Source organism: Platalea leucorodia, assembly GCF_965183815.1.
Source record: "Platalea leucorodia genome assembly, chromosome: 4".
NCBI classification, from domain to species: Eukaryota; Metazoa; Chordata; class Aves; order Pelecaniformes; family Threskiornithidae; genus Platalea; species Platalea leucorodia.
Genome location: NC_138826.1, coordinates 97,665,332 through 97,692,088, shown reverse-complemented (window position 1 = coordinate 97,692,088; position 26,757 = coordinate 97,665,332). Strand labels below are relative to the sequence as shown.

The following is a 26,757-nucleotide window of genomic DNA, read 5'->3' as shown; positions in this document are numbered from 1 at the left end:
CAGGGCTACTTTTCCTTTATAGTATTTCCACAAAAGCATAATCTGCACTTTTACTGGATCACAGCATAGAGTAGCTCAGTGTTATTTTCAATTTCCTGTGCAGTATACACAAAAACGTCTCCTCTTGCACAGTATTAAAACTGTGCTACAGCAAATTGCACAAAATCAATGCATATATATCTATACCTCGTAGATGCAGGAGAAATGAAGCATCTTGGCTTTTCTGGCTAGCAGACTCTTAAACGAGTCCTCCATTCTAGTTTAGTCGCTTATTACTCTGTTTTGTCCCTCCTCAGAAACAAGATAAAAGAAAACCAGCCTGGTTTTATTTACTTTCTGCTCATTCAGGAGGTAGTCCTGATTTTAGCAGGGGGGTTGAAACACCTTGAAGGAAATGTAAAGGTGACTTTGGCAAGAGAGCAGCCACTGCTCTATTAACAATCATTTATGCATTTGGAATAAAAATGCCTCTTTAGATTGGTATTATAATTATGATTGTAATTGGAAGTAAATACAGGGTTATAAAAAACAGCTTAAAACAGAAGCGTGAAGTTCCAGAAACTTCAAAAGTTTTCCTTCAGAAAATGTGCCTCATTTTTTCCAGTTATTCATTATGAGCAGAAAGATTCCTACGTGCAGGAATATAGTCAGGACATATATAGTCAGTCAGCCTTTTCTTGGCAGAAGTAGTGAAGTAATAAGTCATAGGGCTTCTCCTCTGCTTGGATCCTAGGCAAGGAGAAATTCTGGAGTAGGACTTGTCAGAGGAGATTAGCAAAAAAGTTGTTTTTTCGTCCCAGTGAGACTGGAAATGTGAAGGATGTGCCTCAAGTGAATAATACTTTTTGCTTGAGAAAACTGACTTGAACTGCCTGCTGTGGAGTTCTTCCACGTCAGAGGTAAGAACACTAAAGTGCTGGCCCAGTCAGTCAGTGTGCCCTATTAATTACATTTTCATTTGTTGTTTTACAAAGCAAAACAGTTCAGAAAGTAGAGTAAAAGACACGCTCAGTGACTGATAGGCTGACCCATAAAGTACTCAACACACACTAATCAAACATTGGAACTTGGGCCTGTTACGTACCCCGTGAGTATTCAGGCTACTTACCTTATGGCGTGAGGAGGATTTGTTTGTGAGGTGTGTGGGTTTTTTGTGTTGTGTGTTTTTTTGTTTGTTTGTTTGTTTTGGGTTTTTTTTTTTTCTTTCACTGAGGCTGGTTTTGACCTGAAAACTCTATTTTGGATTTAGAAACTCTTCACAGGAACATACCAATGAGAAATTTCAAAATCAGTGCATTGGTGTCTTACAAAGATTTCTATAGGTCTGTTCTCTTTTTTGGTACCTCAGTTTTACATACTTATCAGCGGCAATAGTATAAGCAGATATGATTTATGTAGTGGGAAGAATGTGTGTGAAAGCAATGTTTGGTGTAGTTGCATCCTCCAAATGGCCTTGTGGTAATTTCTGTAATAAATGTCTTTTCTACAGATTTATATTGCCCTTCATTGCCAGGTGATCAAACAGGTTTGTCCTGGCTTTAAGAGGTTCTAGGTGTTTCAATAATACTTCTTTTTACAAATCATTCATTAATCTGAATTTGTCCAATACTGTGTAATTTGCTGTCATTAATGGGACATTTTTGATAAATTGCTCTTTAAATACTAATCGTTCTTGAATTGCAAGAGAAAAACATTTTACTTCAGGGTAGTGTTCCAACTATTTTTTGAGGAGTTGACATTTCAGCAAGCCCATTTGCATTGGCCTGACTGCCCAGACTGTCCTATTCAGCAGTTGTATGGGAGCTGCTGCATGTGAATTTGCAGCAAAATAACTACATTTGCGGATAAGTAAAATGAGGTAGATACGGTAGGAATGAGTTTCTAAAAAAAGGCACAAGTGTAGTCTAACAAGAAAATGCTTTTAGAAGCATTTGGTTTTGTATTTTATGGGAAGACAGAGCCTGGTTTTAATCATATCTTTCATATGCCCTCAAATCAGTAAATAGACATGTGTTATTCCCAGGTGTGAGAGTGTGTTAGAAATTAGTTGTATTTAATGATGTAGCTCCATTCCTCTCATGAATACCCATATTCAGTGAAACAAATGTGCCTACCTATCTACTGTTTAAAGATTCTTTCTCAAATATCTTCTACTTGCTGTGGTTGGAGTAAGGGTGCTAACTTATATAGGTATTTGATCTGATCTTGTGTACATAGATGCTTCTTTAAAGCAGACAAACCAACCCAAGCAAGAGGAACCTGTGGTATTGATTAGGTCTCTCATATGCATTAACAAATAACCCTCTTACTATTTGTATTGTAAAAAATTAAAAAGTAACAGGAGAAATAGTTGTTTTTAATTGCAATGATGAAAGTGCTGCAAGGGATGACCTGTCTTGTAGCTGGTGCAGCTTAAACAATTAGTTACATTTGGAAATGAATGCAGTGTTAGAATAGAGGCATGTGCATCAGCCATGGCATATTTGTGACAGATTTAGGTAATGATGAGATATATTCAACACTAGTCGTATTCTGGTGGGTTTACAGATCACCTTACTGAGAACACATTGCAGTCGCACTGGCTACTGGCAAAAGGCATTTCAGGGTCGGCACAAAAAAATACAGATTTGCCATTTGTAAACCCTCAAATGGTAATGAATGCATAGGAGCCCAGGTGTTGTTGGAGGGAGGGGGTTTTCTTAAATCCTTTTGTTTCCTTTCACTCCTGCTCTCTGCAAGTTTAATTTCCATCTTTGGGGAAAGATATAGCAAATCTGCTTGTATCTATGCTGTTACCTCAGTCAGTGACTAGGATAATAATTGAGACTGTAATTCAGCTTAAAGGATCTGTAGGTCTGTGTGCTGATAATGCTGTGCTGCAAAATGTTTATCCGTGGTGGCAGACTAAGCTCACTATTACCGAGAGCTCCAGCTTCTGGTGTATGTTGTTTCTTTAGTTGTAAATGCCTGCTGATAGATTCCAGTGTGCTGTCTGTCTTTTAAAACTATAGTGTCATCTTTTGGCTCCTGTGGTACCTCATGAAAAAGAATTTAAAATCCCTGTTTCCTAAGTAACTTGTTATTCTTTTCAAGAAATGTGTAATGCTACCTTTCAGTTAAAATGCAGTTGTAAATATGTAAAATAATATAGGGTGTGTTCATAAAAATTGGGCTTCACAGCATAAAGTTAGCATTTGAAAATGTTTTTCTTCTTCTCCCATGTTGTCAGCATGGCTAGGAGATATGAAGATAAGCTTCGATACAACATCATAATATCATTTTGTTTGATTTATTTTTGTTAGTGTTAATGCTTTGATCTTTATGTGAAATTGGCCGAAGTCTTATTTTTATTGTTCTCAGTCTTCCTTTTCTCTCCCCCATTGCTCATTGCTACTTATTTTACAGTTAGAAATTTGGGTATGATTTTTCTAAGTGCATAACAGAGTTAAAATACAGGGGCTGACTTACTGTGGAACAGCTTGTACTGCTAAGTCATGTTGGCCCATCTATCATTCAGTTATTCTCTGATTAAGAATATACTTTTAAGGCTTTATTATCTTTACTTCAGTAACATGACATGTTGTACCACATTTCTCTGCATTTCACCACTAAGCATGAGGGTAATATTTTTGTCTGATCCTGGTTTTATGAAGTCAATGAGCCTTTAGCTGTAAATGAAGTCAATTCAGATTCAAGTTCTTAATGAACGTCCGTTATTGGTGTTCTGGAATGTGATACACTTGAGCTGCTGAGTTATGTAGCAGTATTCTTTTATTGTCTTTCGTTATTTGCTTTAGAAATCACTGTAACCTATATTTAAGTAGAGAGCATTTATAAAGATGTCTGAAAGTGAAGCTATACCGAGAACTATGACTATTTGATGACATAGCTTTACCACAAGAATATGCCATGTGGTATAAATCTGGCCTGTTCTTTTTTTGATAGTGTGTTTATAAATCGTAGAACAAGCAATCTGTCTAGACTGGTAACATGTGACTGGTAACATTTTCCTGCTAATACTAAGGAAATAGGGGTCACTTATGAAAATAGAACAGTTTGTGGCCATGTTTCTTTTAAACGTGTGCATTAAGCCTGCAGATTTGGAACACATTGTTACTTCACTAATACATGGGAAGTTACAGTACAAAAATCCCTTGTTGACCTTCTTAAATTAATCTCTTCAGCATTAGTTATTTCCTTATTTTCAGTAGAAAGACAGCAGAATTTAAATGTTTGCAGCATGTTTAAGTGGTGAGATTGGTGCTCATAAAAAATTCATTGCAGTCTAAACTAGAATCAAATTGTCTTAATGTAAAGGAAAGGTGTTTCTGCTTTGGGGTGCTGCTGTGTGTATTTGCTGTGTATGTGTATATGCAACTGACTGCTGAGAAAACTGCTGTGCAGTAAGATACTAGCCCTAGATTTAACCCTCTGGAGTTTTTGCTGCTGTTTGAAGCGAAGATTTCAGATCTTGGGAATTCTATCTTTGTTTTAGGAAGGCTGTTTACTTTCCTCAACCATTTTCTAACCTGTTTGTCTCTATAGAAATCCTTTCAAATGGTATATAAATGCACATGCTCTCTGTACATTGCCATTTTTTTTCTCATAATTTTACAACTCTAACTGTTTGCATTTGCTCCTTGGTAATGTTCAAAGATAACCATTTTAATCTGAGCTGTAACTGTTGCTGTGATATGTTTCAAGAAAAAAAAATGTATCAAAGCACTGAACAAGGATTAAGACTTTTTATTTTTTTATTTGTTGTTTTCAGTTTGCTTTTTTCATCGCTGCTGGGTCCTATGCTTCAGTCAAACAAAATTTCAAATTCAAATGAGGAAATTAGATCTGCATAATCATTACACGTCTGTTGCAATCAGTGCATTTCTTTGTGGCATGACAAAAGTCCTTAGCTTTTAATTGTGTTATGAATCATAATCTCATGGTCTGTAAGTATAAGCAGAGCTTGAAAATTTCATAACGTAGTGGATAGTGAGTAGGAATCTTTCAAAAGATGTGCCTTTGTTTCTGCAGAATGTAAGCTTCAATAAATATAGAATACACTCCCAGTTAAAGTCAGTATTTGTCAGTTCATAGGTAAAGTAGGAAGATAGCATATCCACAGCAAGGCAGTTGTGTTGAATGGTATTTTATTTTGAACCAACATGTCTAGTTGTTGCTTTGAAGACAAATAATTCAGTGAAATGTGGTGTGTACACATGTATTATTTTTAAATAGTTCTACAGCCTGAAGATCAGGTGGTGAACTTCAGAATCACTTTGTATTGGCCAAACTCGTATTGACATGTACTAATACACTGCAGTCTTCAGTGCACAGAAGCTGTGTTGTTACTGCTGGAGCAGAGACTTTTTTCTTTTTATTCAGTTTTGTATGGTGCCTAACATAATGGGGTCCTAAAGCTTTAGCTGCTTTGGTAATATAAATAATAATTCTTGGTCAATGTACAATAACTTTGCATGAGACCTATAAAGACAGCTCTATGCTTTTTTTACTGTATTTTCCGATATTGCAAATGAGCTAAATCTAAACGAAAGGGCAAAATTATTTTTGAAAACCATTTTTAAATCAACAGCAAAATACCAACTTGTTTCTCTGTAAAAATATACTCACATAAACAGTCTTTAAAACTCAATTTTAAGGTTTCCATGGAGACCTAAGCTGCAGAAGCTGGCTGTATCATAAAACATGAATGTTTCTGAGAAAATAGGGTTTTCATGCACTTTGAGGTATTTGAGTTCAACTCTACTATTCTTAGGTTCTGTCTCTTATGCTGTCTGATAAAAAAGCTGCATAACTGAGGATTGCACAAATGTTTTCAAATAATCACAGTGAAAAGGTCTAAGTGTTTGTATGTTCTCCCTGGATAGCTGGCACATAAAAAAAAATAGTGTTCTCTAGACATAGCTCTTCAGAAATGTACTCTTGAGTGTAACAGCATCCTGGGCTGTGTCAACAAGAACATAGCCAGTTGCTTAAGGGAAGTGATCATCCCTTTCTGCTCAGCGTTGGTTAGACCATGCCAGTTTTGGGTCCTCCAGTACAAGACCAATATTAATGAACTGAAGTGAGTTCAGCAGAAGGCCTCACATCGGTTGCAGGTAGGAGCTCCTGCTTGGGGAGGTCAGTCTGAGGCAGTGGGGCTTGTTCAGGCTGGAGAAGGAGCTGTTTTGAGGAGAGCTAAGTCACCTGCCTGTACCTACAAGAAGATCAATAACATCAATGGTGCACGGTGGGATGAGAGACAAGGGATATAAATTGAAACAAGAGAAGGTCCATCTGGATTTAAGAAAAAAATTGAGAACAGTCAGGTACTGGAATGGGTTTTCCAGAGTGGCTGTGTGGTCTCTGTAACTGCAGGTTTTCAAGATCCGACTGGCTAAAGCTCTGAGCAAGCTAATCTGACCTGACACCTGACCCTGCTTTGAGCAGGAGGTTGGACTTAGAGGCCTTTTGAGGTGCCTTTCAATGTGAATGACACTGATTCTGTGAATCATCGATCCAGATTTTCTACAAGGCAAATGCTGGTTCAATAAAGATTTAATTAGTCTCTATTGAGTTGGATCTTATCCAACATATTCCTAGTGATTTTGCAGCCGCATTTTGAAAAAGCTGTGGATGGTATAGAGCAGTGGTAAACCATGTTTAGCCTCCAGGATAAGCAGAAGAGGTGGATACAGCTGAGAAAAACCTAGCTGCGCTTTGGAAACTTGGTTTCTGATTTGAGCATTACAGGGCATCCAGACTCAAATGTCTGGCCAGCTGGGGCTGGGGGTAAGAAGGTGAAAAGAAGCATATATAGCACTTCTGACTTCTTTGCTTTTTCCATCTTCCACATTTCTCACTGCAAAAATATGATTGTTACATTTCCTATGAGGCTATATCTTGGAGAAAATTATCCAAAGCATGAAAAGTTTGATTTTTTTCATAAACTTCCCATGCATGAATTGCCAAGTTTGCTCAGAGATTATCCATAATGGACCTACTATCAAATAGGAATGTTACAAAAAGTAATTTCTTTCAGTGGGGTCTTAGGCCCTCTTCTATTCTGAAATAAGAATTCTCTCCATCTCCCTACTAGCAGTATTAATACTTATATCAGCTGCAGCATTTAACATCCCACAGTAGATTGTAAAAACAGAATTCTGAAAAATGAAATTTGCCCTGATGGAACTTCCAAGACTCTTGCAGGACTGCTAAAATCAGTGTACTCTAATGAGAGATTTTGGAGTTAAATAAGAAAAATGTCCCCTAGGATCATCTTCCTATCTATGAAAAAGAATATCGGTTGAGTACGAGCGTGGCAATGTTGACATTTGTTTAGCAAGAATCAATACCAACATACTACACATCTAATTTCAGTTCTAGGATAAATTGATTTTATTGCTTGTTTCCCTGCGTACTAGGATATACAATATCATTCTTCCAAATGACAGTCAGCCTTGTATTTTGTATTGAGTTTTCAGTAATTTTATTAGATGATTAAGTAAATCACCACCCTTCACTAGTCTCTCCCCTTTTTTTTTTTTATTAATTTGGCTGAGACTTTTAGAAAGACATTATTTGATTCTTTTAGATCTTGAGGAAGGTTGCATCTGGAAATAAGATCAAAATGAGGTCTGCATTGCTGTAGTGTTGTTCAGCATACCTGTCATATTTGTTTTCTTACAGTGAAAGATTTTTTTTAAGACTGAATAGAAATGGTTTGCCAAAATGTCCAGAAAAGCCTGAAAGACACTGTTCTCTCTTTGTGGTGAGTTCTTCCTATTCTCAATCTTTGTTGTGCTCGTTTCTGAAAATAGAAGTTGAATTAAATTATTATTCTCTGGTTGACTCAGAACTGCTCCCTAAGCTTTTACATCGTTATGAATATCAACTCTAAAGGCTAGTTGAAGTGTATTGCTGAACTTCCAAGCTGAATGTTTTCTGGCAATATATGGACACTCATCTGAACTTCCACGTGGGCATATGTACTAGTCTTTCTCCCTGCAACAAGGACCAGTTAGTTTTCCTCCTTGTGCATTTCACTCCCCAAAGATTGTTTGTGCAGCACTCTGTGTTCTTTCAGAATATTAGGAATTGCACAAATGCGTGACTGCCATTCAAGGCACACAGCGAGTCTCTTGTGTCCTCCCACTGATTTTGCTACATTACAGCATATTCTAGCCCATGATATTTTAGGACAGTCGTTCTGAGTGCTAATTTAAAGTGTTAAAGGGATAATTTGTTAGTGCTGTATAAATGAACTCACTGTTCATTTATCACTTTCACTGACAGTGAAAGCGGTGTGTAAAGATCTCTTTAAATGTCACAATTTAATCAGGAGTCATAAATAATGAGGTTCTGATCTTGTGCAGGATTTGGGCAGCAGTGAACTCAGGAAGGACATCTATATCACTGTGCACATTATCCGAATAGGTAGGTATAATCGTCTGTGAGTAGAAATCTTACATTTCTTAGACATATGACAGTAAATAAAGAAAACTGCTAGGGGTCACCTTTGGTATTTGTTAGATTAGCTAGGCCTTTGAATATTTTTTTTGAAAAGAAAATGCCTGGTTTTTGATGGAAAAATTGCTTTGGATTTCTCAGCATTGTTTTGTGTTATTTTTCAAATGTACTGCTAACTGAGTTTAGATGCAGGATATTTTGTTACTATCACAAAACAAAATGAAAGTGTCAAATATGACCGTCTTAAGATGGTGGAGGTGTTACTGGGGAGTCCATTCTTGTTTCAAAGACTAATTTCAAGCATCCTTTGTCAATAGAAAAACTTGCCTAGAAATTTAGTGTACCTAATTAGTATGTAATATCTGATGTATATCTGAAATTGTTCAGATGAGTTTGTCTTCTCCCTGACCCCTTTAAAAAAGGGTAGAGGGAAGGAAGTGAAGGAAGTCTCATAATAATTTTAATCTGTGATGCTATAGACAGCTATCAAGTCCTCTAGAACAAAGCAGAAGAAAAGTGTATGTTTGTTAGGTATTTATTTTAAGAAGTTATCCTCTGAGCTGTACTGATGTAAAACAATAATCTTCAGGCCTGCTTCTGACCTCTTAGATATATTGTCGTCTTTGTAATCTGTCTCTAGTTGCATCAGTGCAGTACTAAATATAACTTTTCCTATTTTTGAAACGTATTTTGGTTTGAAATATAGTTGCTCTAACTTGTGCTAAGTTCAGAAACAACTTGTTGCAAAGTAAACGCTATTTTACAGCTTTGAGGAATAATTTTTCCTTGCATTTTCATGCTGTTTTAGTGTTTCGTCAGAATATCAAAATACTGTGTTCTGGTTTTGTTGGCAAGGATTGGGAAAAAGTATGGTAAACTGATGTAATGCAAGTATATTTGGTAAGAATAAATGCTTTAAAGAAGAATAAGGAGTATAATTTTTCCTATTCTATAGTTTTCAAATATGTTCTCTGTCAAGTTTATAAATGAACCACTGAAATATTAAAAAGTTAAAATAACATTTATATGCTGCATGGTGTGAAAATGAACAATTACTCTTCTAGCTGCTGTGATGCATAGGAATATTTGGAGGAGGCATTGCCCTGCAGCGACTGCAGCCAGAGGCTTTTCTTGTCGGAAATTAAGACTTGGTGGGAAAGACACATAGCTGCCAGTGCACAATTGAATAAAATGGTTAGAAAGAGTGCAGTTTCAAATGCCAGGAACACAGCAAGAAGATTGATCAATTATATTTAAATCAAATAGAAGAGACTAGGAAAAATATTTTGTTTCAAATCTGTTTTCCTTGGCTGCCTTGTTTCTTTCCTTATCATAAATTTTTCTTCTGCCCTTTGTCATCTTTCCTCCCTGTGTTTCATCTCTACTTGTTTTTTTCTGTAGCTGGTCGATTATCCCCTTGCTAGCCAGTTGCCTATTTGGAAGCAGCATTTGATTACTAAATTGTAATGGCTCAATCACAACACCTCTCATATAAGTCATGGGTATCAACAACCACAGTAAAATAATTCTTATTGGACAGCAAATGTTGAACGCTCTGTCATGTCTGAACTCTAAATTTAATTTGCTGGTGTCATAAGTGTGCTATCACTGGGTATCAGAAAGTGGTGTTTGTTGAATAGAGGTCATGAGAGGATGAGCATGTCTGGTCTGACACCTTTCAAGATCACCACGTATTTAGTGGACTTCCTATACCATTTGTTATCCTAATGTAGTATGAAGACGGACCAGATTCACAGTGAGTATACTTGACATCGTCTGCTCAGACCTTTCACCATACTGAGCTGGATTGCTCTCTGCCTCCCTTCTGTGGTTTTGAGAGAGACATGGATTATGCATCAAATATGTATTTTGTTTGGCAGGACGAATGGGAGCTGGAGAAAAGAAAAATGCCTGCAATGTACAATACAGACGGCCTTTTGGCTGTGCAGTCCTCAGTATTGCAGATTTGCTGGCAGGAGATTCAAAGGATGACCTCGTCTTAAAAGTGTACATGTAAGGAATGCTTTTTTCCCTTAATTTTTAGAAGTATCTTAGAGTCAGTTTGCATCAGAAGCAGTGGTGTGAAATGCAGTGCGAGTAAACAGCTGTTGCTCCTTTCTGTTCCAAAAGAGTGGAGGAGCTAATTTCTGGTTTTTTTGTCACAGTTTGGAAATTTTGGCTAGTTGTACAGATGTGTTTATAGAGTGGGACAATATTAAAGATAAAGGTTATATCTTTTTAGATCTTTGTGTATGTTTCAGCATTTTTCACATCCTTGTAAGACCTTCTGGAGCTCTCTTTTTATGGCAACATGAAGTGCTTTTAAGACTTGTTCAAACGTCTTGTGCTGCCTAGGCAGCTAGTGAAAGTACTTTATAACTACAGAAAAAAGCAGACAAAGTATCTTTTTGTGAAATTAAGCAATTATATAATGGGAATAACAAAAGTGTAAAAGGCAGTTAGTGCTGGAGGATGAAAACTCAAAAGTAGGTTTTAAAATGAATGGTTGATTAAATAGTGGATTTTGGCTGATAGTAATTGGAAGAAAGTTCAGTTTTCTAGTTGTAGCAACACAGTGCATGTAATTTCCTGCTGATCTTGGACATTACAGTAAGAACCGTTCTGTGGAGTAGTCTGTTCTAAGTACATAAACCTGGAACACACATTGTCATGCACATGAGGAAGTTCTACCCCTCCCAGGTTAGCACTTGAATCTTGAAGACATGGAATTATTTCAGGCAGCCTTTCTCCTCTCCTCTGTATCCCTCTGCTGCTAATTACAGCTGCTAGAATCAGTGCTGCAGAAAAGCACTTTAATGTGACAGTGGACATGTGGGTTGGCTCTTATTTAGACTCCCAGGATGTTAAAGTCCAAATAAGTGTTCAGTGTTGGCTGACAAATTGTTAGATTTGTCTGCCTATTATATTCTGTTTTTTTAAAATCTCGCCTGCTTGTTTTAAAATAACAAAAACAATGGAAGATGAAACGTTGCTCAAAACCAGATTTGATGCTAAGACTAACTCCAGTCTAAACCATGAAAAGTGATCATTAGAACATGGTCAGTTTTTCCTTATGGAAAAGCAGATGTTTTCTAAATGTATACTGAAATGTAATTTACTCTTCCACTGACTACCTCCCAAAAATCACATTCTGTTTTAAATAACTTTGAAGTGTACAGCACAGATTTTTCTGTCTGTTAAGACTGGCTCCGAGTCCTGCGTCTCCTCTTGAGTGTCACAAGATAGATTTCTGTGTGGTTTAGTGCTGAGGGATAGATCTATACAGATGATGAACTTGGTCACAGCTGAATTCCTGAGCATAATTGCTCATATCTTTCTCCCACCCTTTGCCATGCAAAGCAGATATTTCCATGGTACCTTTCTCAAATGGTAAGAGCACTTTCACCCTTCCCATTGAGACAGGCAGTTTCATGGGGCTTTATTACCTCCTATTGTGTTATTAGTTTCATGAACAAAAGAGGATTTGTTCAGAGATAAGTGGTGAAGCCAGTCTGAAAAACTTGTGTTCCTGTTTCAGAGTTAAGAAAGTTATCTTTTTTTCTAGGTGCAACACAGAGAGTGACTGGTATCAGATCCATGAAAATATCATTAAAAAGCTGAATGCACGTTACAACTTGACAGGCTCCAATGCAGGTGAGCAAGTTGCTATATTTCTGTTTGTATTCTTAGGATGTTCTTAGTTTGCAAATGAAGTGGCTCTATTTTAGAAGGGCTAATGTCTATGAAATAAATATTTTTTTCACATAGAGAAAAATACTTGTGTTAGGTGAAAATGTATGATATTGCCATTCATGTGCATATTTAGAAAAAAGTCACTGAATTTTCTTCAAGGAGCTACACAGTTTTATTCTGTGCTGAGGAGCTACAGTTTGATGTGGAGTTAAGGTCACATGTGGGGCTGGTCAAATTATTGATCTGTGTTGCTTGACATTTCTGCTGCACTTTTTCATCAGAAATATAAAATTTGCCATTGACATTGTATATTAATTAAACTTAATGAAAAAATGAAATGGGAGCTACCAGTGCTACTGGCCAGCTGAGCAAGATGCAGAGTTGATATTTAAGAACTTGCCAACAGTCCTCCATAGTCAGCTATATGTCACTGTAACTGTCATCAAAATAAATTCGGGTGTGAGACTTAAGAAATGGGAGACAGCTGACCTTTGTTATGGTGAGATGGTGGTTTGACCCATAGGATATGTTGGATTTGCTTTTTTTTTGTGTGTGTGTGTGTTTTTTTTTTTGTTTTTTTTTTAATACCAACTTCTTAACTTTTTCTGAATGCTGTCATCCAGGGATGCAGTCAAACTTAAAATGAAACCTGAAATGGAAGCTTATGAGCCTGTTTTCCTTGTGTTCAAATATTGTTTTGTCCTTGTGAAAATACAACTATAGAAAAATCTGACCAACTAATTTTCCAGGTTGTACTATAATTGTAATCCCTTTCATGTAGTAGACTTCATGTTCTTTTAACTTGATTTCAAGCATAATGATTGATTATCTTGAAAATGTACATTCAGCAATCTTTAGTGGATAACCAAGAAGCCCATAGAAAGCTTGTAACTTCAGTCTTGATAAGTAACATATATTTAACCATTTCTAATACTATTATTCTCTCATATAGAGTCTAGCCACATATATACATATATTTAAGGTTTAGAATATCATGCATCTTATTGGACAATAAATATAAAAATCATGCAGTGAAAATACAAGAGCACATTACTGAGTAAGTATAACGTTGGGCTTCTTAAATATGTTAACCGTATTCATGAAGAACAACCTGCTCTTGGTCATTCTGACTGTCCATGTGATACCTGCTTACTCTGTGATACATCCTTATCCTATTCCATTCTCATGAAATAAGAGTTCACAGTTAAATACCCAGTTGTCCTAGGAGACATTGGATAAATTTGAATGCTCTTAATTATGTGAATATTCAACATGAAAGGCATGTGGGACATGATTTCTTTTCCAGGTTACAGGGGCCTGGAAACTAAAGCTAGCAAATTGAAGATCAGTTACATTAAGTGTTGTCAGGGGAGAGAGGCAGAGAGAAGAGCAGCACAGAATTCCAGTAGTACACGTGAAGGTTAAGAGGGGAAGAAGTAGTGAGCAGTAATGCCACTTTGAGTACTGAGCAACTAAAAGATAAACTATAAAAGGTTATTTACATTGCACATGTGAAATTTGTTCCTGTGCGACTGCTTAGCAGCCTGAAAAAGCACTTGCAAGGCTTTAGCAGTGCATTCAGATACTTCTGCTGACACCTCATGGAAAATATTGTTGTTGTGCTAGTTTGTATTTTTCTTTTGCTGTCTCTTTCTCTAACACTATTGAATGGCTGGTTCTGAAGCCTCATTAGCCTTGTCTGCCACCTTAGAGTTGTCAAAAAGGAAGAAAATCTTGCATTACAGGAGATATGGGTCTTTTCTGTCTCTTAGGAACCATTGTAGGTATGAGCCAAATATAGGAAAACTTGAATTTTTGATTTATATCGCACTTGCCCTTTTTAAATCATGTTAAAAAGACGTAAGAAAGGAGACATGGTAAACAAACAACAGCAAAGATGTTTCAGACTATTGTCTATGCTCTAGGCTTGTTCTCTCTTCAGATTCTGTCCTGTACAGTTTCTTTCAGCTCAGGAGAGTTTCATACGAAGTCTTTAGTTTCCACAAATTGTTATGTCCCACTACTGAAATAGTTTATCAGATAATTCATAATATTTTCAGAAAAAAAATTCTTCCAGTTTTCTGGGGAAAACTGAAGAGGAACTCAAAACGTACTTTGTCTTGCATGTAAAACACATATTGCCAGACTATAACATTTGTATTTAGCATTCAAACCCCCACTCCCCACTACTACTGAAGTAGTTTTCCACTTCAGCTCATAATAATTCTTATGTACAGAATCCTCTTGCATCTTATTCTCAGCTTCTGTCTAAAAAAGATCCAATAAAGGCAAATGACTGTCACTTCTTAATACAGCCCAGAAAGGAGCAGGGGACAGACGTTCATCCCCTTTCCTCTTCTCAGTGGATGCAGAAATGGAAGGACTCAGTCTCATGGATAATTTAGCATCACTTGGCTGGAGTGGGAACTGGAATGCGTTTTCTGCATGAATTTCTAGCATAACAAAGGGTAGAGTAGCAAGTAGTGCGTCGAATTCCTATACACCACTACTCTTTGTAGCTGGTGTCAGGTATCAGCTTACTGGAAGACACCCGGTTGCCCAGTGCAGGAGATCAAACCATTAATGCAATGACCAAATTGTACAGCCTTTGCTGCATTTAGTAGCATTGTTATTTCTTACATTGTGTTTGTAGTATTTATAGAATAAGTACTATTAGATCTAGATGATTTCTTAATTATTAGGCAAAACAGGTTTCAGTAATATCTGGAGTGGAGCTGGCTATAAAAACTATTTTTCTTATAATATTTTTTTTTATAATTAGAAGCTAGTTACGTTGATTTAAAATGCAAAAATCTGTGGAAAAATTAATATTCCTGCATAGAGATCACACCTAATTACATCAGTCTTACAAGTCAAATAACACATTTCTATTCCTTTATCTGTAGGACCAGAGATCAGTGAAATGTATACTACAGATATAGAAAACAGTTACTGGCTTATCTCAAACCATATAAAATAAACCTTTATTCCCTGGTAGTATATTTTAGATAGTGAAGCCTAGCCAAAGTCAGTGCTTTCATGTCAAAGCTTAGGCTTCTGTCAAATGTCAAAATCTTTGTAGCATTTGCAGTGTGGGTCATAGTTGCAGATCTTATTCTTTGGGTGTAACTGTGAAGCTATACTCTGGACCTTTCTTGGGGCTACAATAAACAAAGTATTGGATGTGGGCTGCTTTTCTCTTTAATAAAGCAGGCACTAATGCACAAAGTGCCTTGTAAACTGTTATTGATCATATAGCTGCTTCATTTGCCCACAGAATTACTGTACTATCAGTGAACCTGTTGATTTTTAAAGTGGTTTGAAGTGCATTTTAGGACAAGGGGCAAGAAAACAAGGCCAAATCTGGTTGTCAGTAAAAATGGTTTTATACCAAAATAAATAAATACAAATCAGAGAATGCAACTCCAATTCTACATCCTTATGCAGAGTCATGGATTTCTTTTGTTCTTCTGATTTTTAGTATGAATTTATCACATGCAACTTTATATTCTTGCCTATGACACTACTTTTTTTTTCCCTTCCAGTTCTTCAGACTTTCAGAAGTTGTAATGTAACTTTTTTAATACAGCACATGATGATGGAAGGAATGTCTAGTAATTGGAGCAGTCTTTTATGTCTAGTGTTTGGAGCGGTCCTTTGGGCTCTGAAGGTAGAGGGTTCTTGTCCACAAAAATTACCCACTTATGACTATGAGCAAGTTACACAGTTAAACAGTGATGGTTCTTACTGTAATCCCTACTTAAACACCATCAGCATTTTCAGAGTACCTCCTTAGGCACAAGATCTTCCTGTAGCACCTAAAGCTAAGGTAGCTTTCATTTCCACCACTGCTTGAACTTGAGAACAGGTGGGTACCTGGGTGCATCCAGGACACTTAGTCAGGATACGAGTGGGCTAAATTTAGCTTCCTGAGCACTAGGCTGAAAAAAAGAAAGTGCTGGAGATGGTTGCTGTCACTCTTGTGCTGTTTTGGGGAATATATAAATATTCACTGGGTTTACTATAGAAATAATTTACTCCAGTGTTTGAGACATTCTTCAAAGACAGAAAATGTCTCAGTTCAGACTCTGATTTGGAAAAGAATTTTCAGTCTGTCTCACATGTCCCAGATGAGCATGCTAATCACTTGGCTTCTCAGACTTCCCGCAGCAACTATTCAACTTTGTATACAGTCAGAAAATATTCATTATACCATGGGGAAAGTGCAAGTGGCTCTAAAGCCTGCCAAGAAGCACATGATTTTCCTAAGTGTGATCTGTATTCATGTCCTCTTAGCAAACCCTATAGAAGAGAGATTCAAACCTTAGTCTTGTGTTAGATGTGAATATTCTCCCCAATGAGTTATCTGATAAAAAGCATATTAAAAAAATGATGAAAAATGTGCTACAACTTCTTCTTTCATTGCCCTCCTTTGAGAAGAAAGACTGGATGGCATATTTTAGTCTGGATCCAAATGCAAGCTTTGGACTCTTGTGTGGATTGCATTAAAATAGTGAATGTGGTGGGAAGGTGTTTTCTGTGCCATTATCTTGGCATGCTCTGATGAACTAGACAAAAGTGATGTAACCTAATTGCATGTTTACTGAGTGCAGTGTAATAGCAATGCCAAACCTACATTGCAACTGCACTGGAAACACTGTTAATTATATGTTAACTTTAATTGACGGGAGAGCCTTAAGCTTTAGAGGAAACACATTCCAAATGGTGGGATTTCTCTTGCCACTCCTGACTTGAGCTTTTTTTTTTTTTTTTTTTTTTAATATGGTGGCAGTGTTAATATTTTAGCTGTTGCATAAGGGATCGAAATACAGCTCTTGAAAAATCTACATAAATCATATCCTCTTGCATACAGTTTAGGTCATAAAAAGAAAAAAAAAAAAGTCAGAAATAACTATGTTGTATCTGGTAGTTGGCAGGAATGTGAATTTTTAATTATGGTGGAGGCAAGGCCTGAATTGGGAGGCTGTTTTTAAGACAAATTCAGGTTATGGTTTGATTTGTAAAAGATTGTCTTAAGTCTGTCAGCCACAAACTGTTAATTTCTTCCTTTAAAAGAGAAAGATGCACAAGTAGATTTTTCAAATGATTAGTTTACTGTCTGTAATAAATTCAAACTTGTTTCCATGTACCTGTGCAAAAATCTGCAGGCAGAGGGTCATCCAAAGTGATGCTGCCTAACTAAAGGAGACCAGTCAATGAATGAGCAACTGCATAATGCACTGATAGAAGCATGGAGGACTTGAAGTCCATATTGTTGACAGATGTTTGCCAAGAATCCCATCATGAGGAAGGACAAACTGTCATCTTAGGTGGGAAAGTTATTCGTTAAATCATACAGTAAGTTAGGTTGGAAGGGTCCTCAGGAGGCTATGTGGTCCAACACCAGTTCAAAGAGAAACCAACTTCAAAGTGGGATCTAACTTTTTTGAAATTCAGTGACGTTGCTCATTCAAAGGCACATTTCATTACACTGCTATCATTTCAGTTCAAGCAGACCAAAGTAAGTTTCCTAAAGCAAACATCCTTGGTTTTAGGGAACTATTGTTACCTTATGTGTGTGTGTGTTTCCTCCCCCCCCCCCGCCCCCCCCCCCCCCCCTCCCCCGTACATGTCAGTTGATACTAAATCTCAGTCTAGCTCAGTGGTTGTATACAAGTTGGTCAGAGAAAGCATGAGGTAGATGAGCCCAATGCATGAACTCACTGACAAGATGCAAGTTCTGAGACAAGTATGGCAATAGAGGCAGTTGGATAGAAACAGTGGTATGTGCTTTGGGGTAGTGTATGTCTTCCCACACCTATTTACCTGCATTCAACAGACTCTTGGCACTCTAATAATATCTTTTCTCTGGGATTACTGTCAAACACTGAGAAATTTAAAAAAAAAAAAAAAAAAAAAAACAACAGGTGGAAAAACAGATACTTTCACTGTTTCATCTCCTATTTCACAAAAGTAAATGTGAATTACTTTAAATTTGGCTTACAAATTCCTTGATTCAGAGGGGGAAGCCTGTTAGAGTCATTATTTTCATTGCAGTGGAGAAACTGTGGAGGCCCCATGAAGTGATATAACTGTGGAGCATCATTTTTCCACACTTTGTATGATGAAAAGAGATCAAATACAGCAGGGAATTAGTAGCTCAGTGTAAGTTTACAGAGCGCAGTATTTCTAGGAAGGGAGTTGTGGTAACTTGCAGTATTTTCTAGATACAAGAAGTAGTGTGACTATGTTTGCGTGACACTACCCCAGCAGTTCACAGCGTTACCCCACTCAGAGCTGTTGCAAGGAGAGCTTCCTCCTGTGAATCAGCATGAGAAATGTCAGCTAGGAAACAAAATGTGCATTCCCTGCTGGGAGCAGCTATAGCTGTTGGCCCCAAAAAGGAGGTGTAGGCTCACAGTGGAGAGATGAGTGGAGCAATGTCTGGTGGAGAATGAGGGCAGGACTGGTAACATAGTCGACAGAAGATAGAACAAAGTTTGTACCTTTTAGGTAACTCCTGGGCACACAATTAATGACATCAAACTACCTCCTGCATCTGTGCTCAGCTAAGAAGAGAAGATCACTGGTGTTTGTCTGTTCTTGGCAGGGTTCACAGATGTGTCAGTGGTGCTCTGAAATGTATTTTGTATTTACACATCACTAACATTTAAACAGCAAATGCCTTTGTTTAATTACTATAGTTCTGTGACAACTTATTAATCTGTCAGTTTTAATCTTTGTTACATTTTGTGACAAGGAGATTGTGTATTCTGTTTTGATGTGTTTAAGAATTAGTTGTCACTGAAGGCTGCTATTTGAAATACATTTAAAATAAGAATAGTGCTCATATGTGCTTTGCTAAGTGCACAATGAATTAAAGCATTCCTTTTTGTTCTCAACAAATGCTAAAGCTGAAAGATTAAATATATAGAGAATTTTGCACATAAATTGTTGTTCAAGAGTATTTGGCCCTGAATGACAACTTTGATGTATAAAAAGCCAGTTTCAGAGCAGGTTTTTAGACAAGGATTTGTAGAACTTTATTTTTTCAAGTACTTTTTACAGCTGGATGACATTGTTCAGCAACCTAATGTTAAACCCTTTTCCCAAATTCAGGAGTAATCAAATCTTTAAAAGCTGTAGCCTAATCTAGCATGCAATATTAAGTATGGTAGTTTTGGGAAAAGATATTAATCCTTAAAGGTGGCAGACTCATAGGCCTGTCATGTAATTTTGTATATTTGTACAACAGTTCAAGCTTGTGGTGTTGTCTTTCACAAAGTTCTGGCTTTACCATAAGGACTTCAAAAATCAAGTTCAAGGTAGATTTTTGGTGTAGTTATCTGTAAGTGTCCTTCATATAGCATGAATTGTACACTGTGCTGAAGGTGAGGGCCCTAATAAAGTTAAACTTGTACTGTGCTCTTGGGTGTTGCTAAAAGACTTGTTTTTAGAGAAGAATGAAAAATGTGCCATTGTGATACTGTCAGGGACATCTTATATCCAGTAGAAGCCATTGACTTGCTGTTCATCTCAGTACTGAGATTATGCATGTGATTGAAATGGCACCCAATTTAAACCCTGAAATTCGTAGCGAAGGCTACATAATGAGAATAGCTGGCTCATATTTCCATCTTGGAGTTGGGTTATGTCTTAGCAGTGAGATTTTTATAAGCCTTTTCCAAAAATTCATTCTGCTTGCTACTATTAAATAGTGTTATTGACTTCCTTTACTTTATCTACTGAAAGAATAAAAAGTCTTAAGACTACTTCAAACGATAAATTATAGAACATATATGCATGATTTTAGCTCCTTCAAGGGTTATATTTACAAATTCATTACAAACATTACCTGGCGTTCTATGGTGGTGGAGTTTTGTTTTTTGACACTTTCTTTAGCTCCCAGTTAAATGTTGACTGTTTCTTTATTTGAAGTAAGACACATAATTGGAATGCAAGTAGCTAAATTTCTAATACAATGGTGTGAAAGCGGTTTGCATGGCAGAACTGCACTTCATGAAGGAGAAAATAACAGGTGTTTCCCTGGAACTGTTTGTCTGTTGTTTGCACTAGAAGCAATATAAAGCACTTATAAAATTGTGTATTTTGTGCACTGCCTAGAATTCTAGTTAACAAAACAGTATGTAAAACTGACAGTTTAAAAATTTTTGAGCAAGATGATTTGCCTTTGCAATATAGCAATGTAGTGTGGAAATGGATATTTACAGGCTGTGTGTATTGTTAATAGAAAAGGGCATCAGTGGGCATACTAATAAGAACTAGAGAAATTATTGCTGAGATCTTTATTGTATAAGGAGGTTAGACTACATGCTTATAATAGTCACTTAGCCTCTTGGTCCTTTAACCTTCATTTTATGGTGATTCTAGCAAGAAATACTTGAGGCTCTACCATCTCCCCTGTAAAGAAATTCCAAGCCAGTTTTCTTGTGATAATATGATGCCATTTGCATTTAAGTGTTTGTGTTCCATGTGACGAAGGAAAAAAAATGCAACTTTCCACACTTGAGAGCATTTCTGACAAAAGCCTTAGGTACAAGAGCTCATTTAATTAAGGACCTCCAAGAAAGTTGTCAAAATTTTGCAAAGGTGGTTTTTCTTGCATTCTTTTTTACTGAGCTGAAAAACAGAATTTAAAGCTGAGGAAAAGAGAGAGTTTGGAGTTTCCTTTGATAACTCAAAGTAATCACAATGAAGTCTTCAACAAGGGCTGCGAGGATTGAATCTACCTCTCCTCCTTTTTTTCTTTTTTTTTCCTCTCTCTGTTCCCAGCCTGTAACTTGTGGGATTTACTACATAGGTTTTGTTGTGGCCAAATTGCACCAGATTTATACAATTATTTTTCCCAGATCACATTAAATCAATAAATCATTTGTTTGCTAATAACAATGTGGAAATCTACTAGTTTTATCTTTGCAGTGGTAATTTGGACACTTGAAATACTACCAGAAATGGGAACACCTGTATGCTTTCAGAATACTTTTAACACCCTTAGGCAGCTTTATTTGGACAGATGTCTTATTTTATTACCTTTCTTAAAATACAAACAGTGCTGAATAGCTTTCTGTCCAAGCTTTTTTTGTCAGCTTCCTGAGCAGCTGCTAGGCATTTTCTTCTTAATATGATCTAGGATTCTCAGCCGCCAGTAGATAGAAGCTGAATGTAAATGGCTTCCCCTCCCTGCAGAAGCTCAAATGCAAATAAGTGGTCTGTAAGCATAATGAACAGTTGCCTTTTGTCATAAATAAATGCAGAAATCAATACTGCAGTATAAAAGCTGTTTTAAGGTAAAATGACAGATCTAACAAAAATTTGGAATGCTTATTCAGCAACTTGTCAATTTTCTATATTCTTTCATCTGAATGATAAAAATAATCTGTGGTGAACTACGGTGCTAGTTAATTGTGAGAAATTTCATGTGCTTGCAAAAGAAAGAAAAGCAGATCTGTTTACAGTACCGCACAGAGTTTTGTAGTAATATTTTCAAAACTGGAGTAGATAAAGAATAATAGCTAACACAAGAGGTTTTAATTACCGCTAGGGAGGTAATGGAAAATCATTTCTGAGGGAACAAAGCCACACTCTGTACCTAATTAAAGAAAATGTGCCAGTCCTTCAGAGACTGGATAATAATTTTCATTGTTGTGTTTTAGCTCCTAATGTTCTAGAAATGCAAAATTTGTAGTTACGAAGTTTTGGATAGATTTGAGGTCTCATAGATGGCATAATGATCATCAGCCACAGTCAGATGCAGTGTATGGTGGCATGTTGCAGTTTTCTATTTTGCTTTGTCCGTGCATAGCTGTTCCAGCAGGAATGCTCTAATTTTTTCTAAAGCGGATAATTTTGTCTACTGCATGAAATGAGATGAGAAAGAACTGATGTTGACATACATCATCAGACTGGAATAAATTAAAACTAAAGGATATTACCTTCGTTATGTGACAGAAAAGGTATTCATGTTTCCATAGGAGAAAATGAACTAACTTTCTATCTCTGTATACAAAAAGAATATTTCTGCATTCTTTTGACTGCATTCTTTTCCTTCAGTGACTTCTGTTTTTCGCAGACTGGCTGCTGACCAAATTCTTTGGAAGCCTGCTCCACCTTGACCCTGTCTCATTACTGTCTGGTGATTAAACCTTCCTTTCTAGGAGCAGTAATGTTTCCTCTCCACCCCTTCCTTTCTTCTTCATAGAGATAGCTTTAATCACTTGTACATTGAGTTCAGTAGCTTTCTGGCCATTATGGTATTCAAAATTCTGGTTACATTTTGGTGAGGAAGGTGGTGTCTTTCAACTAGTCAGTTCCTTTTCATTCCACTTTGTTTTGCAGTGTATCTGAGGGACTCCTTCTTGACTTCAATTGAATGTGCAACCTTCTGAATCTGAATTGCTCTGTGACATGTCAGTATGGTTTAAATGATGTTAGTTAACTCTAATTGATAGTGAGGTAACTTGATTTATAATGAGGATACAAACTTTAGTCCCTTGTAAAAAGTGAATTATTCCATCTTTTTAAAGTACCCCATGACTTTTATTTCAGATGCGTGGTTCCTCAGTCATGATGGGTGTCTAGTTTCTTTGGCAAGTGTATTGTATTTTTGTAGACCCATAACGATGGGGTTGCTGTGGCTTGTAACTGGCCACAGGCCTTGTGTTTAGCTGACAACACAGTCCTCTACCTATCTGGCTTTGGCTGGCTGGACTTGTCTTAGCCTGCCTGGAGGTTTGTTCTGACTTGTAAAAGCAGTTATCTAATGACAAAATAATAAATTATATCTACTTTATTTTATCTCTTGCTTAGCTTTGTACAATTGTGTGGTGTAACCCACTTTGGTATATATGTTTTGTATTTAATAGATAGTTATAACATGTGGTTACTCTGTGTAGAATTAGCTATCTATAACCCTAGACTAAAACAGCACATAGAAGAGTAAAGACACGCGACCATAACTGAGGCCTTGAAAGTACTGGCATGGGATGATAATAGAGGCTCCAGACCTCTGAACAGCTCACCAGTGGCCAATTACTGGTCATCAAATAGTGTGACCTCGAGAACAGGATAAAACCAGTTTTAGGGGAACCAAAGAGAACAAAGAACAGATATGTGGCATATATAAAACACATCATAGATGATGAATGAAAATGTAATGCAGACTTGCAGACCAGTGAAGAAATAACAGGGTGCAAAGCACATTAACAAACATAAAAATTACTCCAAGAGGAGCCTAGAGAGAGAGGAGGAAGAAACAGGCAACATCCTACTCCTCATGGCAAAGGACTCGGGATGCTGATAACTCGGTCACCATACGCCACCTTCCCAGGTTGAAACCATTGACCTTAAGACCCCAGAGGGGCAATGGAAGGGTGAGCAAGGGGTAGATACTGGAAAGATTGTGTGTATGTATGTCATTTTAACAGTATTTTGTTTAGAGTGTGTTAGTATCATTGTAAATGGACTAATAATAATGTCTTTGGTTAGACCGTTATAACTGTCATTAGGACTAAAAATAAGTTCCTGGCTTTTCATATACAGTGCATTCCTTTTGCCCATCACAAGATCCTGAATGTAACAAATCAGTGGGAATTAAAGCAACCTATTCTGTAACTTGGGTGTCACACCTCAGTAACAGTATGCATCTTCTGATTTTAGGCCCTTAATGCAGAGGGGCCTAGTTTCCTTGCAAAATTAGTGGAGCTTCGAGAGAGCAATCAGAACACTTAACTGGGGATTGCCTACTTGTTATCGATTATATGAAGTCCTTATGCTCCTAACTTTAGTGTTTTTACCAGATTTAGCAGATCTTCTGCTTCCCTTGTTGTCAATTCCCTTGTCATTTGGCAACTGGATCCTCAGTGGCAAGATTGTTAACTTGAAACCTTGGTTTTTTTGAAGTTCTTCGGACTTCCTTCCCTGTGCCTCTTTACCCTCTTTCCATTCTGGTTTAGTTTTACTCTTTCCTATTGTGCTGGACTGTTTACACCATATAACATTTTTAAGTAACTTTGCTATCTTTGATCCAATGTTCTTCATTATTCTGAAGAGTTGGGGGTTGCATACCATTTATATTCCAAAGATATATTTAAACTGTAGGTAAAATGACTAAACCATGTTATAAGTGTGTTCACTGAGAGATTTTCTTGATGCTTTTGGATATGAAGAGATGACTCTTCATTTTCTAAAAATGAATGCTGTGAAATACAGAGCTCTAATACCTTTCTTGCCTTGCGTGAGCAAGTACTTCAAATCCTTGACAGGCAGCTTATTTCTCAAGTTAAAACTATTTTACCATTGATAAGGTTTTTTGACATTTATCTCATTTTTGAGCTAAATAAAATCCTTCAAGGAAATCTGTGAAATTTGTGCACGACGAAAACTGTAGTACTAATTGGATTTGAGGTCTTCAACTTTTTGTTTAGAGAAAACAATAACTTTACTCAACACCAGGCGGTGTACAATATCTGATTAACGCTGTTGTAATTGATGCACTGGCAAATGTGGTTTAGGTTTCCAAGGAAACAGTACAGTAGGGGCATATGAGGGTATGAATATACATATGTGTGCATAACAATTTCTTCAAATACAAAAGAAACAAGATTGGAGGTGGGCTAAATATCCATATTTGTAAGTGAGCTATACCCAGCCTAGCACTTTCCATCCAGCAATGAAAAACTTTTCACCTGCTCTAACAGTGTCTGAATTTTGCCTGTATGACTTCTTACCAACCTCCTGTACCACCAGCTGACCACAATGTGGTTTGTTCTCATCTACACCAATAATAAATGTCACTACTTCCTAAAAGTTGTTAACTAGATAACCACAGAACAAATTCCCATTACAAAAATAGTTAATGTCCATGGCATTGAATACAGTCCTTAAAATAGAATAGACTTCACTGAATGTTTTTCCTTGTAAGATTTGTTTATGTACTCAGTTGGAGATGTGTAGGTGAGCTGTTTTTCATACGAGAATGGAAGTCTGGTCAAAGTATCATGTTTTCTGGAGTTGCCAAAATAAAATCTAAGTGTAGGTAAGAGGAAGAAGATAAAAGTTGTCATGCTAATTAGACCTCTGATCTCTTTAGTGCGGTAGCCTGGACTGGCAGTACTTAGTACAGATTTTTCAAGCTCTGATTTAAGAACCATCAAACTTCGAGTAAATTTATTCAGTTAAATAGTAACATGGTTGTAGGGGAAATTTCTTCCAAAGCCCAAAGGACCGATGACCTTGTTGTTCAGTCTGTGTGTATGTGTTATTTACTTAAGTATAATCTAAAGTTAATTATGATTCTCCTGAGTTGTCTGTTTATCTCTAGTTGTTCAGTGTATGTGAAGAGTTTGCTCTTATCTTCTCCTTGATCTGTATGTTGACATGCGATATGCTGTACTAATGTTGAAGGTCAGGGAAGATTAATCTTTACAAGCTGTATCATCCTGACACTTGCCTCAGTGATTATATTTGAAATAACGAAAAGGCATGCCTGTAGTTTTTGTTAATGTCAGCTGTAATGAAGTATACTGTTTGCAATTTATTTGTATACTGCACATATAGTAGATGAAGTTATTCTTCCTTGGTTCTAGAGGAATAAATATTGGAAAATGATTATATGGCCACCCTTGCATTTTTCATGTCTTCTAGCAAACATAGGAAAGAGCATGATTGATTAAATCTGATGAATATTGGAAAAAAGTTGTAATTTCAGTCATTATGAAATTACTGTGCCTAAGTAAAAAATACTGATTATGCTATGTTGGTTTATTAGAGTTTGAGATCTTGGATTAATAAGTTGTATAATTTTCTATTGGATTAAGCGATGCATTGTAATGAGACTTCCACGTTTCTCCCATAGATAGGGACCACTGTGTTTGCACCTTTTCTTGCACACCATTGAAGGCAGCATTGTGTTGAAGAAAGTGAAAAATTGAAATGGTAGCAAATATTACTGATTGACATTTCGCTAAATGGACATTTTTCTAATTCTTTTTCCAGTTAAGGCCTCAGTCCATCCCTATTGAGATAACTTTGATCCAACATGTCATCGTAGTTCAGTTACACATCAGTAATAATTTGCTAATGCTTTTTCATGGGTAGTTGTCAAGCCTTTATTGATTTCTGGATGTTGGTATCCTTCCTAAATACATAAAAAAATTTGAGGTGCATTGACTTGGTATTATTGAACTTCCTCTGAATTTTCTGAGTTCTCAGGAATGCATATACACTTGCAAGTATGTTTAAGAAGTACTGATGACCATAATCTTTTTGAATGTCTTATTTTTCCTTGTTTTTCTCTTCATTTTCAGGTCTGGCAGTTTCTCTTCAGTTGCTTCATGGAGACATAGAACAAATTAGGAGAGAGTATACATCCATGTTTACCCATGGAGTATCCATAACAAGGAAACTAGGTTTTTCCAATATTATAATGCCTGGTAAGTTAAAAAAAACTTTCAATAAACAGCAGAAGAAAGAACTAATGAGAAATTAATTAGTTTTCAGCTGCTTTCCGAATAAATACTGTGTTCTAAAACTTCTTAAACTTTTCCAGAGACTTTTATGTTAGTTTTTTTCAGATAGAAG

At 36.7% G+C, this 26,757-nt stretch overlaps 1 protein-coding gene across 2 annotated transcripts in view; it reads left to right on the top strand.

The window, feature by feature from the left end:
- Nucleotides 1–26,757, top strand: part of DOCK4 (dedicator of cytokinesis 4) — a 249,613-nt gene that overhangs the window by 113,562 nt on the left and 109,294 nt on the right. For both annotated transcript variants that reach the window (XM_082311114.1, XM_082311115.1), the window contains exons 9-13: nucleotides 7,687–7,768; nucleotides 8,373–8,433; nucleotides 10,347–10,479; nucleotides 12,032–12,120; nucleotides 26,484–26,609. In XM_082311114.1, the coding sequence (XP_082167240.1) occupies nucleotides 7,687–7,768; nucleotides 8,373–8,433; nucleotides 10,347–10,479; nucleotides 12,032–12,120; nucleotides 26,484–26,609 (491 nt within the window). The remainder of the gene's footprint in view (nucleotides 1–7,686; nucleotides 7,769–8,372; nucleotides 8,434–10,346; nucleotides 10,480–12,031; nucleotides 12,121–26,483; nucleotides 26,610–26,757) is intronic.